This window comes from Panthera leo, chromosome F2, assembly GCF_018350215.1.
Source record: "Panthera leo isolate Ple1 chromosome F2, P.leo_Ple1_pat1.1, whole genome shotgun sequence".
Lineage (NCBI taxonomy): Eukaryota > Metazoa > Chordata > Mammalia > Carnivora > Felidae > Panthera > Panthera leo.
In genome coordinates, this window is record NC_056695.1 from 53,365,865 (window position 1) to 53,381,506 (window position 15,642).

Sequence of the window (15,642 nt, forward strand, 5' to 3'; positions counted from 1 at the left end):
ATTAAAAAGGGATGAATAACTCTTTGCTCTGCATTTGTTCTTTTCAAACTCTCAAGAGATTGGGTGATGTCCACCTACATTGGGAAAGGCAGTCCGTTTTACCGAGTACACAGATTCAAATGCAAATCTCATCTGGAAACACCCTCAGACATACCCAGGAATAATATTTAATCTGGGTATCTCATGGCCAGTTAAGTTAATACATCACACTCAGTTAAAAAAAATTAACCACCACATTCAGTTTTTACAGAACTGAATATTTTGGGGGCTCCTGGGTGGCTTAGTTGGTTAAGTGTCCAACTTTGGCTCAGGTCATGATCTTATGTTTCGTGAGTTCAAGCCCCACGTTGGGCTCTGTGGGGACAACTCAGAGCCTGGAGCCTGCTTTAGATTCTGTGTCTCCCTCTCCACTCACGCTGTCTCTCTTTCTCTCTCTCTCTTAAAAGTAAATAAACATATGGGCACCTGGGTGGCTCAGTCGGTTAAGCGTCTGACTTCGCTTCAGGTCATAATCTCAGGGTTTGTGAGTTTGAGCCTTGTGTCAGGCTCTGTGCCGACAGCTTGGACCCTGGAGCCTGCTTCGGATTCTGTGTCTCCCCATCTCTGCCTCTCCCATGCTCATGCTCTGTCTCTCTCTCAATAATAAATAAATGTTAAAAAATTTTAAAAGTAAATACATAAACATTAAAATTTTCTTTAATAAATTACTATATTTTTATTGTAGTAAAACTTCAATATAATATAAAACTAGGTATTAATAATGTCTTATGTGTATAGTTTTTATATAGCTGTAACAGCAATGTAAGTTTTCTAATAAAATACTCCCCAAAACTAGAAGACTACTAAAATTCAGATTATCATTATATTAGTAAAAGGAATGGTTTCCTACCTTCCTGTGTCATTTTCTTTGTATTTCCCAGAGTTTACATAGTTGGAGAAGGATTCTCAGGGGATTCTTATGTACCGTGTCTTATGTACTGTGTCATAGAACCCTTGCTCTATAGCATTAATTTTATCTTTATATACTTCATTGTTTTGCTTTATTAATATTTAATGATTTTATTTTAGATTTCCCCATTTAATTGCAGGTTCTTTTGAGGCTAGCCATACTTACTATTTTAGCATGTATTTGAGGTCCAAACTAATTTTATTTGAACTGCTTTTAAGTCTAATTGACTTAATGTGCAGTGATGCTGTTTGGCCTTCACATGGTATGGACCCATTTACAAATTAAGTCTGCTTTTCTTTTTCTCAGTTGTCTGCTACAGTTAAAATATTCTTACCTACTAGCATGATCATAATCACAAAGAGGCTTGGGCACTAAAATTGTGGGGCAGTATTCAGTTAAAAGATGTGTCATCATAATGATCTAGAATATTTATATATTGAATATCATTAAGAGAAAAATATAAAATTAAAAAACTCTCTTAGGAAACTTATGAATAGATTTCAAGAATGTAGCTGTTGTTTCTAGTTTTAGAAACACTGTTGTGAAAGTTTTTACATACTGTTTTTGTTTTCTCTAAAGATCTGTATCTGGAATAAAGAAATTGATTTGGAATGGAGTTGGGGTTGTGGATGTTGTTAGGAAGGAATTTCAGGATCACTTAGCTATTTTCTTGCATCCTGAGCAAGATTACCATTTGTAAGACTATATGATGTTCTTTATGTGATTTTTGATGTATTCCTCCCCTTGATTCCCTATGACATAATGTTCATTTTGGGTTGTTAGTTATATGCTGTCATGTTTGATTATTTTTTTCATTTGATAAATTGTCAACTATTCTTCTTATAAGATTGTAACTCACTAAAGTGTATTGCAAGTGTGTATTTAACAGGTGCTTAATGAATTGAACTGAACGAGCTCAACTAAGAAAAGCTATCATAAGTATTCATTAAAGGAGAATTAAATCATAGATCATTTACTTGTGAATTTGTTTAAAATTAAACTTGCTCTTCTGCCTTACTGGCTGTAATTCTAGGTATATCTAAGACCACAAAGGTATCTCTCTGTGCTGCTAGTTTTTACCTTTGTATTTAGGCCAAATTGAATCCATGTATTTTTGTTCATCTCTGTTTTTCTTTGTTCATGAATCAGTGTATTTTTGAAGTCAGGTTTTTTTTATAAATGCTTTATACATGAAGTTTTTCTGTAAAAAATTTCTAGCAAATTACTACTGTTACATGAAGATCAGAAGAGAGTTGGATTCCAATTGTCAATGCATTTAAAGTCCTGCCAGTTTAATGTTTTTCTGTATTTACTATTTGTCACTAAATATTAAGGTAATGATTCTTGATGTTTCTTTTTTTTAAAAAAATAGATACGATGATGCTATACAACTGTATGATCGAATTTTACAAGAAGATCCAACTAACACTGTAAGTTAGCTGACTGTCTAAATTTTATTTTAAAAGGTGAAATTTATTCATTTTTGAAATAATGTGAAAATACATATGAAGCCAGGTTTTAGCTTCTTATTTTAAATAATTTATGTTGAGGGTGCCTGGGTGGCTCTGTCGGTTAAGTGTCCAACTCCTGAAATCGGCTCAGGTCCTGATCTTGTGGTTGTGGGATTGCATAGGGCTCTGTGCTGAGCATGGAGCTTTCTTGGGATTCTCCCTCTCCCTCTCTCTCTGCCCCTCCACCATTCACTTGCTTTCTCTCTCTCTTCCTAAATAAATAAACCTGAAAAAAATATATATGTTGGACCACAGTTTTAAAATAGATTTAAAACTCTTCTGTAAAATTTGACTCATAAGATACCTTATTAAAAAGAAACTAGTGGAGGGACCCCTGAGTGGTTCAGTCAGTTAAGTGTCTGACTTCGGCTTAGGTCATGATCTCACAGTTCCTGAGGTCGAGGACCATGTTGGGGTCTGCCCTGATAGCTAGGAACCTGCTTGGGATTCTCTCTCTCTCTACCCCTCCCTTGCTCTCTGTCTTTCTCTCTCTCTCTCTCAAAATAAATAAACTTAAAAAAAAAAAAAAAAGAAACTATTGGAAATTTAGAAAGAAAGAATTTTATGTGCTTGCAAAAAAGCCCAGCAGAGTTCAGTGGTTTTGTAATATTTTTAAGTTTATGATATACTAACTTGTTTTGTTTTGGTAGTTATATTTTAGTTGTCTCAATGAAAAATGAAGTCATGACAGTAATTGGTATATAGAATTAATAAAGGTGTTTTGTTTTTTTTTCGGCCTTATACCTAGATAAGAACATATATATGTACATATAACATACATGTATACATATATACACATAAAGAAGAAAAATATATTGTGTTTCCCATAAGATAACATCTTTAATTATCCTGATTTGAACAAATATATTAGTGTATTGTGCAGAGCATTTGTTCCAGATATACTTATGTAATGTTACTTGTTTTTAAAGTACTCTGGTGAAGATTTTTTTTAATTTTGAGAACATTTTAGTTTACTACTTTTGCATAATGGCTTTCCTCAGACTTATCTTTTACTCAGTGAAAAGTTAGAGAGATTTTAGATAACATATCAGGCATTTTAATTTTTTATTATGTCCATGCATACATATGCCTGCTAAAAGAAAATATTTTTAGAAATTTTGAACAAAAACCAGTTTGATGGGGCGCCTGGATAGCTCAGTCGGTTGAACATCCAACTTTGGCTCAGGTCATGATCTCGTGGTTTTGTGAGTTTAAGCCCTACGTCGTGCTCTGTGCTGACGGCTCAGAGCCTGGAGCTGCTTCAGATTCTGTGTCCCCCTTTCTCTCCACCCCACCCCTGCTTGTGCTCTGTCTCTCTCTCTTTCAAAAATGAATAAACATAAAAAAATAAAAATAAAAAAACAACCAAAAACCAGTTTGAGTTTGTTTTGTCCTTTTAGAGGAGGAGAAATTGTTATATTAGCATAATACAAATACATGAAGGTTTTCTCTTTTTGGCAAGCATTTCATTCAAAATACACATTTTTGAAAAGTCATTTGATGTATGATTGTGGATTATAAGATGCAGAAATACTGAATATTAAACATTAGTTACTTGATTTGTTTTAAGTAAATTATGCATGTTGGGGAATTATTTAATATTGAACTGTCCAATATTTAGTTAACATTTATCTCAGGCATTCATTAGTCATAAACCCCCAATCTCTGCTATCTCTTCTGATACCCTGTAGTAATTCTTATGTTTGTTGCTTGAATGATAAGCTTTTTTCAACTTTATTGAGATTTAATTGACAACATTTCGTAAGTTACACATGGTGGTAATATATATCTATGTAGTGAAATGGTTTAGATTTTTGCTGTTAATATTATCCCATCCCAGGGAAATTTTCTCTGGAAACTTCCTAGGGTTTTTTGGGAGGGGCTGGGGGAATGGAGTGTAGAGGTAGATATTTAAATGGCAAGGATGTATTATTTTATGAGGATTCTCAGCATATAGAAAGTTCAGGGAAAAGTTTTGACAGAGCTGCAAGCCTATCTGTTATTAAAAACAAAAACAGAGTTATTATTTATCTAGATATTTCCAATAAAAAGGGAGTTAAAATGGGAAAGTTTTGAATACTTTTTTTAATCTTAACTATCGTAATTACTTGCCACCTGTTTTAAGACAATGGCACTGTTTTTCTTTCCTTACAGATTTTCTCATGTACTTATTTCAGTTATAAGACTTTACCACAGTTTCAAAGGTATTCATTTTTCATGCAGTCATATATTGAAAATACAAACTCACGTTTCTGAAAAGTTTCAAAACATTTTTTTTGATAACAGTTAAAAATCAATAGCTTATAATTTAATTTCTTGGAATTATGGGTCAAACATTTTACTTATGTGTCATTTTAAGTGGGGGATATTTTTAATAAATTATTTCACTTTTTCAGGATTTAAGATAATATGTAATTATTTTTCTGTGTTTGTAGTACTTTCCATGTTCTATGGCTCTAAGACTGACTAAAAGAGATATCCAAATGGTTTTACTCGTAGACTATGTATGAGGGTGGTAGTAACTAAATCCCTTAGTTGCTAGGTAAACACTTTAGAACAAAGTAACTAAATTCAGCTTTGCTTAAATGTATTATTTTTTCATTAAATATTATCTTTATTTAATGTCCCTTTGGTCCCTTCTGTCCTTCTGTAAATGTTTATTGAGTACCTGTCATGAACCACCAGAATGTTGGTGTTACTAAGAATAAAGACCGTTTCTGTTTATGTATCCATAGAAAGCACTGTGGTAGACACTGAGGGAGATGACAAAACCATGAAAGACCTAGAACTAATTAACTCTAGTAGGGGAAGACTTTATTTGTATTAAACAGTTAAGTGGCAGTGTAAAAGACTTCACAGTTTCTTTTTTCAAAGCAGCTTTAATGTATGACCTTAAAGGTGGGAAAATCTGGTTTCATCCTCATCCATAGTTATAATTCAAGCTTTTACACTGTAGTTCTTCTTTGCATTGTCTAAAAGTGATCATATGACTCCTTCATTGGTCTTGTGCCTCTGTTCCTAGATATCCAGTATAGAAATTATCTTGTTCATTCAAGCTTTAAGGAGCTCTCCTTCCCTCTCACATGCATTCATTAATCTTTTTTTTTTTTTTAATTTTTTTTTTAATGTTTATTTACTTTTGAGAGAGACAGACAGACAGACAGAGCATGAGCTGGGGAGGGGCAGAGAGAGAGGAAGACACAGAATCCGAAGCAGGCTCCAGCCTCTCAGTTGTCAGCACTGAGCCCAACATGGGGCTCAAACTCATGAACTGCAAGATCATGACCTGAGTTGAAGTCAGATGCTTAACCAACTGAGCCACCCAGGAGCCCTGCATTCATTAATCTTTCAAAAAATATTTGTTGAGTGCCTGCAGTATGCTTGGTGCTGGGAATAGAAGAACAAATTAGACACCCGCTTGACTTTGCACTTAGGGATGCAGAGTGATATGAACAGATTTTGGACTTTGACAATAGACTATTAAAGTCGTATTCTTTAGTGACTTGCTGGGTGATTTTTTGAGCCTTGCAGGCTTTGAAGGATGAGTGTGGTTGAAATGAAGCAAAGATGATGGGCTGGGGAAAGTCCTCATATCTTATGAATGAAGCCTTCACACTGTTAAAGTACAAAGTTTACCGAGGAAAGAAAGAAAAAAGTGATTAGAAAGGAAGTTTTCAATTTTCTTCTGGGAGGGTGCTAAAATTTTTTTTCTCCCATCTATTTTTTAAATTTGTTAAATATTTTTTTTGAAGATGTAAAACCTACCCATGTTTAAAACTACAAACAATACAAAAGAATATATGTATGTATAAGTCTTTCCTCTTACTCCTGATCTCAATTCCTCCTTCACTTAGGGAAACATTGTTAACATTTCTAATGTATTCTTCCAGAGACTTTTTCCTTGTGAACACACATGCATGTATGCATGAGTGTATCCCTTTTGATAGAGTGATTTGAAATGCAAATTATGGCATACTCTATTTCACAACACAGTGTAAAGATCATTCTATATATCAGCACATCCTTTACATCATCCTTTGATTAGCTACATAGCATTTTGTTGTATGATGTATAGTCCCTGTCTTGAAAAACAGTTTTAAGTTAAATTGAAACAGTTTGATGAACCCTTGGGTTGATTCTGATATCTTTCTCCCAGGAACAGTGTTGCAGTGAATGCCATTTGTAGGATGGATTCCTACTCTGCAGTCTAAGTCTGGAGGTCTATACATTTTAAACTTTGATAGGGGTGCCTGGATGGCTCTGTTGGTTGAGCAAATGACTTGATTTTGGCTCAGGTCATGATGCCATGGTCCTGGTATTGAGCCCTGTGTCAGGCTCTACACTGAGCATGGAAACTGCTCCCTCTCTCTCTCTCTCTCTTTCTCTCTCTCTCTCCCTCCCTCCCTCCCTCCCTCCCCTGCTTATGTGTGCAAGTGTGCTCTCTCTAAAATTAAAAAAAAAATTGTTTGATAGATGTTGCCAAATTTCCTTCCACAAAGGCTTTTTAGCATCCTTATTCATTTCTCTGGTGTATGAGAGTGCTTCTCCTGTATTCTCCCACATGGTATGCACTATCAGCTTTTTGGTTTTTAACCTTTGCCAGTCTAATTGGTAAAAAATGTTATCTTGTTATAATTTGCATTATGAATGATGTTGGATCTTTTCATATACTTAAAAAGCCGTTTGTACTTCTCTTTCTGAACGTCCTCCTTTAATACCTTTTTTAGATGAAATTTTATTTCTATTCTTACTGAAGAGAGGGCATGGTACTGTGCTCTACCTAGTTAACCTCTTTCTTCTTCCGCACTCATTGACCTCTGAGAAAAACTAGGGTTCTGAGGAACAATATTTTGTACCTCTGAATTGGTTCTTTGTACAGAGTGACTGGAGATGCAGCAAGATGGCCTTATTTGTGAACAACCTGGTATGTTACATTTCAGAACTTAATTTTTATTCTTAGAAAATGCACAATGAAGTCAAATTTTGATTAGGGAAATACCACCAGATATTTTTAGAAATAACTTTTTTGTTAATAATACGGGAGATAAGGACGCCTGGGTGGCTCAGTCAGTTCGGTGTCCAACTTCAGCTCAAGTCATGATCTCACGGTTTGTGAGTTTGAGCCTTGTATTGGACTCTGTGCTGACAGCTTGGAGCCTGGAGCCTGTTTCCGATTCTGTGTCTCCCTCTCTCTTTACTCCTCCCCTACTCATACTCTGTCACTCTGTCTCTCAAAAATAAATAAACGTTAAAATAATAGAAAAATAATAATATGGGAGATAGTTTGAAGGAGATGTGATGAGATAAAATAATTTGTAATTTGGAGGCTGCTCGGTCTTAGGCCAGAGATTATAGGGATCTAAACCTAGGACAAGTAGAACTGGAAAGGGTAAGGAATGGATGAAAGAATATTTTGCAATGAAAGTACAAAAAAATTAAAATTACTGGGGCACCTGGGTGGCTCAGTCGGTTAAGTGTCCGACTTCGGCTCAGGTCATGATCTCGCGGTTCGTGAGTTCAAGCCCCGCGTCGGGCTCTGTGCTGACAGCTCAGAACCTGGAGCCTGTTTCAGATTCTATGTCTCCCTCTCTCTCTCTGACCCTCCCCCGTTCATGCTCTGTCTCTCTCAAAAATAAATAAACGTTAAAAAAAATTAAAAAAAAAATAAAATTACTTAGATGTGAATGGTTTTTAGAAAGGTAACTCTCAAATATACCTATCAAAGCCAAGTATTGGATTAGGCTCACTGTGAGCTTTTATCCCTTGGCTTACCTGAGCACCAGTTTTTTTGTTTGTTTGTTTGCTTTCAAAATAAAAGTAGGCCTTTCTTCCTTTGAAAGTTCCTTGAGGGAAATCATTATGTCCATTGCATGGACTAATGCCTAGCATATGGTAGGCCTTCAATGAATACTTGTCGAACTTATATGCCTTTCAGAAAAGAGGTATAGTAATTACTCCCTTTTTAATTTAATTTCATATTTCAGAAAGATCAGATTTTGCCTAGAATTATAAACCGCATAGTGTGATTTATCAAATATTTGAAGTTTTGTTTTGGAATTAGATGTAATTGCCTCTGTGCCAAAGATGAAGATGTTTTCAGAATGCCACATTTCTTAGGGTAGTGGGCATAAGCCTTGGAAGAACCTAGAATTCTGCTTTCCTTCTGTAAGTCAGTGGTCTGTTTCTTCCTAGGTCCCAGCATCTGCAGTAAGGGAGTCTAGATTGTATTTTGCTGGTAGATCTTAATCCTTTAATCTTTTCCTAGGTGGCATTTCTTCCCCACTGTAGCTTATTTTTTTAAGATATGACAAGTGTTTCTGGAAGAATTGCTGGCTAGCCTCTTTGTACGTAGTGTTACAGAAAGCATGTAGCAAGTTTGATGAAGATTTGTTGGTGGTCATCAGTACTTTATATTTTATGATAGAAATATTTTATAATAGAAATTTCTAACTGCTGTTATTAAAATCACTTGTGAAGTGGAACAGTTTTCACTTTTTAAAAAAATCGTTATTTATTTATTTTGAGAGAGAGAGAGAAAGAGAGAGAGAACATGCAAGCCAGGAGAGGAGCAGAGAGAGAGGAGAGAGAGACTCCCAAACAGGCTCTGCACTGTCAATGCAGAGCCTGATGCCAGGCTCAATTTCACAAACTGTGAGATTATGACGTGAGCTGAAATCAAGAGTCAGACACTTAACTGACCGAGCCACCCAGGCACCCCTGGAACAGTTTTCATTTTTTTTTTTAAACATATATATTGTTTTTGTTTTTTTTCTTTTTTGAGAGAGAGCGTAAGCAGAGGAGGAGCAGAGAAAGAAGGGGACAGAGGATTTGAAGCAGGCTCTGTGCTGGTAGGCTGACAGGAGCAAGCCCAATGAGGGGGCTTGAACTCACAAACCATGAGATTGTGACCTGAGCCAAAGGCTCAGCTGACTGAGTCATGCAAGTGCCCCCAACAGTTTTCATTTCTAAGACTCAAACTGACATTTGCAAAGCTTTTTCCAAACAAGACATTTAGAAAAATTCAGAACATTGGCATACTTTTAGGAAAGAAAGTATAAAAAAGAAATAAATGGAAATTGATAAATATTCAAGACTTGACTTAACTTTTAGTCCAATTAATGCTATTTTAAAACTGTTTTGACATACAATTGATGTAGAATAGACTGGACACATTTAACTAAGGTGTGCAATTTGGTAAGTTTTGACACTTGGATATACCTGTGAAGCCATCACACAATCAAGATTGTGAACAAAACTATCATCTTCAAAAGTTTTTACTCCTTTCCATTTTTGTATTCCTGTAATATAATCTTGAGCTTTCTTGTGGTATAGAAGTTACTTGGAAGCAATTTGATCCTTTTGGGTCTTTGTTAGAGAGGTTCAGAGCAATGTATATAGGGCTAATGATACCTCATTACATCCTTCTGGGCACTCTGTCCATTGCCACAGGAATCATGGCATTTTCTAGTCTGGTTGGTGGGAATAGGCACTATTCCCATCCCTGTGTGAGCTCAAGACACTTCCCCTTAAGCCTTTCTGGTGATTCTTTCCTTGGCTTGGGTAGTGTTTTCACTCACATGCACTGGTCAGTACAAGGCTGAATACTCCAGGAAAACCCTTCAGATTCAAGGGGAATCTAGAGTTCTTATTCTGTTTCTTTTTTCTCTAGTACTATGTCTATAAGCTCTAGCCTTTGATCTTCCTGACACTCAGCTCCTTTTCCTGAACTCACAGTCTACTGAACTCAACCTGTTTTCTCTTCCTGCGTAGGATTCATTCCATGAAACTCCCTCAAGGTAGCAAGCCAGGACAATAAAAATAGGGCTCACCTCATTTGTTTCCAGCTGCTCAGGGATCACTGTGCCTCTTGTCCTGTGCCTTAAAAGTGATTGTTTCATGTATATAGTCTAGTTCTTTGATTGGTTCAGGCAAGAGGGTAAATCTGATCCCTGTTACTCCCATCTTGGCCAGAAATGAAATCCTTGCTTAATTAAGCTCACTTAAAATTATCATGATAAAAAAAGATTGGTTCTTATACCAGCATGTGGTATTATTTTTCTTTTAGGAGAAATAACATGGAAAAGACTGTTGCATAGTATATAACTTAATAATATATCATTGCCTATATGACAGTTGTTGCCACATAGGTATTTCTTTAAGCTGTCATACATAGTTTAATTAGGAAGACTGTCCTTGCCTTAGTTGAAGTGTTACCACTTAAAAGTTTGTTTTTGACTTTATACTATTAGGAAATAAAATGCTATATCTTAGGTTTTACATGATCAATCAATATATTGCTTATATAGTAGAGATTTTTGGGCACTTTTCCCAAATTGATTAATTAAAGCCTTATATTTAAAACTTTCAGTTACAAAGTTAATACTGAATTCTGTTTGTTTTACATTGTTATAAAATTATGACATTTCACCTACTACAAATACACATAATTCAAAATAATAGTAACAATTATTTAACCTGTAATATTTCAGATTCTTTCAGGAAGTCTAGAAGGTTCTAGAATGGGAATCAGAAATTTCAGATTCTACTCTTAATTCTGTCTCTTCTGATGCATTTAAGTTGTTTAAATCTGTTTTCCATCATTTATAAAAGGTGTGTTTTTTAAAAGGCATTTTAAACATGAATTATCTTTGAAACCTTACAGCAGTGCTTTACAAACTATATTTTGCAGCATGCTGCTGACCTAAAAATATCAGTGTATATTCAACAGTAGAGAGATTGTTCTGCTGTTAAATCACCAAGAAAAAGAATTAAAGTTAGATGGGTGTTTTTAGTGTACGCTTCTTCATGAAACTTATATTGTACACAATGGTATCCATTACAATGTTCATACCATACTTCTTACCATGGAAGTATTCATTGTTATTCATGTTCATACTTAGACCTTTTGTCTGATATGTCACATTTGAATCTAATATTTTCAACAAATTTCATTACATCTTTGTAATATCTCAACTGGTGCAAATCCTATAAAGATTGGACAAGATTTTAGTATCAAACGAAGCAACCTGTTCTGGGCTTTTAAAGATCTCATAGGTAGAATTATATTATGCTTAACGTAATGTTAAGCATAGAATAAAGGAGAAAGGAAGGAAGATACTATTTATTCAATACCATTATATACTGTGTACTGTGTTAGTTGCTTTACATTGGTACTTGGAGATTGGGGTATTATGCACATTTGGGAAGGTTAAGTATTTTGCCTTTGGTTAGAAAGCTGGTAAGTGCCAAGCGTTGGTATTTATTTCTTATCTTTTTTATTTTAAAACATGGACTCTGTTCTACCATATTGCCTGAAGAGGAAGTAGTATCATGATAGATGAAAGGAATAAACAGTTAAAATATGCTTCACATGATGTTGGATTGGTGGCATTAGATATGATATATCCAAAAGAAATTTGTTTCTTAGTTGTGTGTTAAGTTATCCATCACCTGTTTTCAGAAGAACTTGGAAGAAGGCTCTCATTTGAAGTCTAATATTCTTCCTCAAGTATTTAAGATTGAGTTACGTTTAGAGCTTTTCTCTTACTTTTCTTTCTGAATTCTTGAGGCCTTTTAAATGGTACATTTATTATAGCACGTTCATTATTGTACATAGTGAAATTATTCCAAAAATATTTGAATACCTGCCATATGGCAGGTATTGTATTAAGCCTTCAGCATGAGCTTAATAATCAAGGATATACATTTTAACACATTTCATTTTTTCTTACCAACATGTTTTTTATCATTGTTGTTACAAATATCACTCATGGTCTTATTTATTGGAAATCTCTTGATTTTCTCTGATTTTTTTTTTACTTTCACTTCTTTTGAGCAAAACCTCCACCTTTTTCACCTATGACAGGTAGCTCTGCTAGTCTAAAGAGGTCCCATTCATTTTACTTCCCTTGTCTGCATTTTTATAGAGTATGTATTGTATAAGACAATAGCAATCATGTTCATAATTCATAAACTTGGCCATAGTTTTGGTTTGTTTTATTGTTTAGCTATCTGCATTGAATTAAATAGAGATGGAAGAGATATAAATTTAATATTTTATATAGTGCCCTCCAGTCCCTGTTAACTCCCCCCTCAGATAGATAGTCTGGATTATACACAATGTTGCTGTCTGATTACACATACTGTTGGTGTCTTCTGTGCCTTTGTTTCTGTGTTCCTTCATCTGTGCTTTGTCCTCCACACAGTTTCCTCTTGCTTTTTTAATGTCTACTTGCTCTTTCTGTTTCAGTACAGGTATCACATCTGCAAACCTCTTTGCTTCCTGCCCTTACACCTCCTCCACTCTGCCACAGCCTGTGTTAGGATATCCTCCATGTTGCCACAACACCCTAGATATCTCTATCATTGTCTGTTTATTTGATGTGTCTTTTTTTCATTGCTCCTGTAATGAATTATCTATTCTTTTTTATCCCCATATTTTCATTATCTTGCACAGTGCCTGTCAAATGATAGATGTTTAGTGCATATTTGATGAATGCATAATTGGCACTGATATTTATTGTTTAAAAAACTTTAACATGCAAGTTTAAAGTTTTGTTTATTATAAAATATTTTTTTCAAGTTCTGTGCTATTCTTTTGAAAGACTTACAGGTAGGTTTTTTCCTTAAAACTGAAAAAAGTTATTGGGAGCTATATTTTATAATGACATTCAAGTGGCCATGGTGAGATTTTTTTTTCTAATCTCCACTATCCCTCTATCTCTTAACATACAAATCTTATGAATGAGACAGGGTAAAGGAGTTTAGGCTGGGTAAAGATTAGGATTCCCTGCTGGCTTGTAATTATCAGAATCTGGATGGTTATTTATTTGAATGAAATGATGCATACATTGTGTACATCAAAAGTAAAGCATATGTGATTGTTAGAGGAATGTTTGAATTCCCCAGTGGGATGTCATGGGGTATGTTTATAAACTCCCAGTAAGCAGTATTTCTACAATGGAATTTCACTGGCATTGAGATAATAATTTGCACAGTCAAATTACCTTCTTTACAAAAACCCAGGGAATCATGAGGGCCTAATCCTTTATTAATGTCAACCCATAGGCTGCAAGAAAGCGTAAGATTGCCATTCGAAAAGCCCAGGGGAAAAATGTGGAGGCCATTCGGGAACTGAATGAGTATCTGGAACAGTGAGTGTCTTACAAGAGGATTGTGTTTTGTTATTCTGATAAATCTTTTTTAATTAAAATGGAATTTGCATTTGATTTTCCTTTTTGCCTCCATGCTGTTCATTTACAGAATATCTACACACTTATTTTCTTTCCCTTTCCTCTCACCAGATTTGTTGGAGACCAAGAAGCCTGGCATGAACTTGCAGAACTTTATATCAATGAACATGAGTAAGTTATAAATTTTGTTAGGAGTGTAGTTTTTATCACTATTATAGAAGTTCAGAGGATGTAGTGGTTTCTGAAGGATTGGTGAGAAGTTATGAGTCATGTGTCATTTTAAATGAACAAAATAAATAAATGAAACCTAACAAATCAACAATTTGTTGGTTGTAATATGTGAATTGCTTTAATTAAGTCATTTGCGTTTTGCTAAGTTATTTTGTTTGAGAAATAAGTTTTTCTTTCAAATACAGATGGATTCTTTGGAATTAGAAAGACCTGCTTTCGCTGAACTAAGGCTATTTTTAGTGATTCAAAATTGTGAATTTTTAGAGTCTAAATTGTTCTTATATACAAAGAGTATTATACACCCTGCTGTTTAAAAATTCTGTCAATTGTATGCATTTATTAGCCTTAGTATTAAGAGAATCAACTCTTCCAGAGTTAGAAGCATTCTGTTGCCTGGGTAAAAGACCAAGAATAATCAAGAATGTTGAATGCTGTAGGAACTTACTTATTGGATATTTAATGTTTTTGTTAGCTTTTTTTATTGATGCAGTGACAGGAGGAAATCCCAGTGTGAGAGGATTAGCCTAGTCTTAGTGCAAGTTTTCTAATATTGCAGCATTAACACCAACCTCTATCTACAGGCAGGATTTTTTTTTTTCTTTTTTCCCTTAGTTCTTCTAAATCTGAAGTATATCACATTGTTTCTTTTCTTCTTTCTGAGAGAATAGCCTCAGATTCTCATGCACATATTTTTACTGTGTATGAATAGTTAACCTCAGTCTCATACTATAAATAATTGAAACAGGAAATAAAATAGAATTAAGGCACCTACCTCTTGCCTTTACCCAGGGCTATGTGTGTGATGTGAAATGGAGAATTAAGGTAGTTATCTGCATGTAAAACTGGAAGCTAAAATAAAAGTAATAGCTGTCATTTAATGAATGTCTATTGTATTCTGGGAACCATTCTTCAGTTCTCTTCTCTCAGCTGTGTTCTAGCTGTCAGATTCTTTTTGTTTCCTTTGGAGAATTATGTCCTGAATTATGTGCATATAGATGTATGTATGATTCTATGATCACATATGTAAAAATACTCAAGATTTTCTTATGTATGTGAGAGTGATACAGTACATTTTGGTTTAAATGGTGATGTTTCCACTTTTCATAGCTTTTTTTCAAAATTTATTTTTATTTTTATTCCCATGTATTTAACATACAGTGCTATATTAATTTCAGGTGTTCCATTTTTCACAGTTTTAAAGTCAATCTTTATAAAGTGTACAGTATATAGTTTAACATGAAGCTGAATTTTTGGAGTGCAGTACAACAATTAACATTCGTTTTATTTTGTCCTTAAAACAGATGACAGTTATTTCAAATATTTTAGTGTCTTTTGAAGATCTTGAGATTAAAGGCATTTAAAAACATTTCATATTAATCAAGGCATTTTTTAAAAATTAAATATCTAATGAAGAAAGTTTGGAAAATGCAACAAAGAGTAAAGACAGAGACCAAAATCCTAATTGGATCATCCTCTTAACTTATCTACAATTTATATTTGATTTTTTTCCTCTGTACCTTTTGAAACAGAAACCTAAAATAGAATTATCTTTTATAGCTTATTCTTTTTACTTTGTTATGTTTTGACATACATTCCTTATCACAATAAATATTTTAGTAGCTTTCTATTCCATCTTATTAATGTGCTCTAGTATTCTTTACCAGTTTCCTACGGGAATGGAAAGCTTGGTCTTTTGTTTCTGTTTTTTCATTTTTGCTGTAATGCTATGCTAATTATTTTGTTTCCTGGTCTTAATTCT

General features: G+C 34.3%; 1 protein-coding gene across 2 annotated transcripts in view; it reads left to right on the forward strand.

Annotated features, from left to right (window-relative positions):
• Nucleotides 1-15,642, forward strand: part of EMC2 (ER membrane protein complex subunit 2) — a 50,997-nt gene that overhangs the window by 15,207 nt on the left and 20,148 nt on the right. For both annotated transcript variants that reach the window (XM_042924340.1, XM_042924341.1), the window contains exons 5-7: nucleotides 2,322-2,379; nucleotides 13,528-13,613; nucleotides 13,764-13,823. In XM_042924340.1, the coding sequence (XP_042780274.1) occupies nucleotides 2,322-2,379; nucleotides 13,528-13,613; nucleotides 13,764-13,823 (204 nt within the window). The remainder of the gene's footprint in view (nucleotides 1-2,321; nucleotides 2,380-13,527; nucleotides 13,614-13,763; nucleotides 13,824-15,642) is intronic.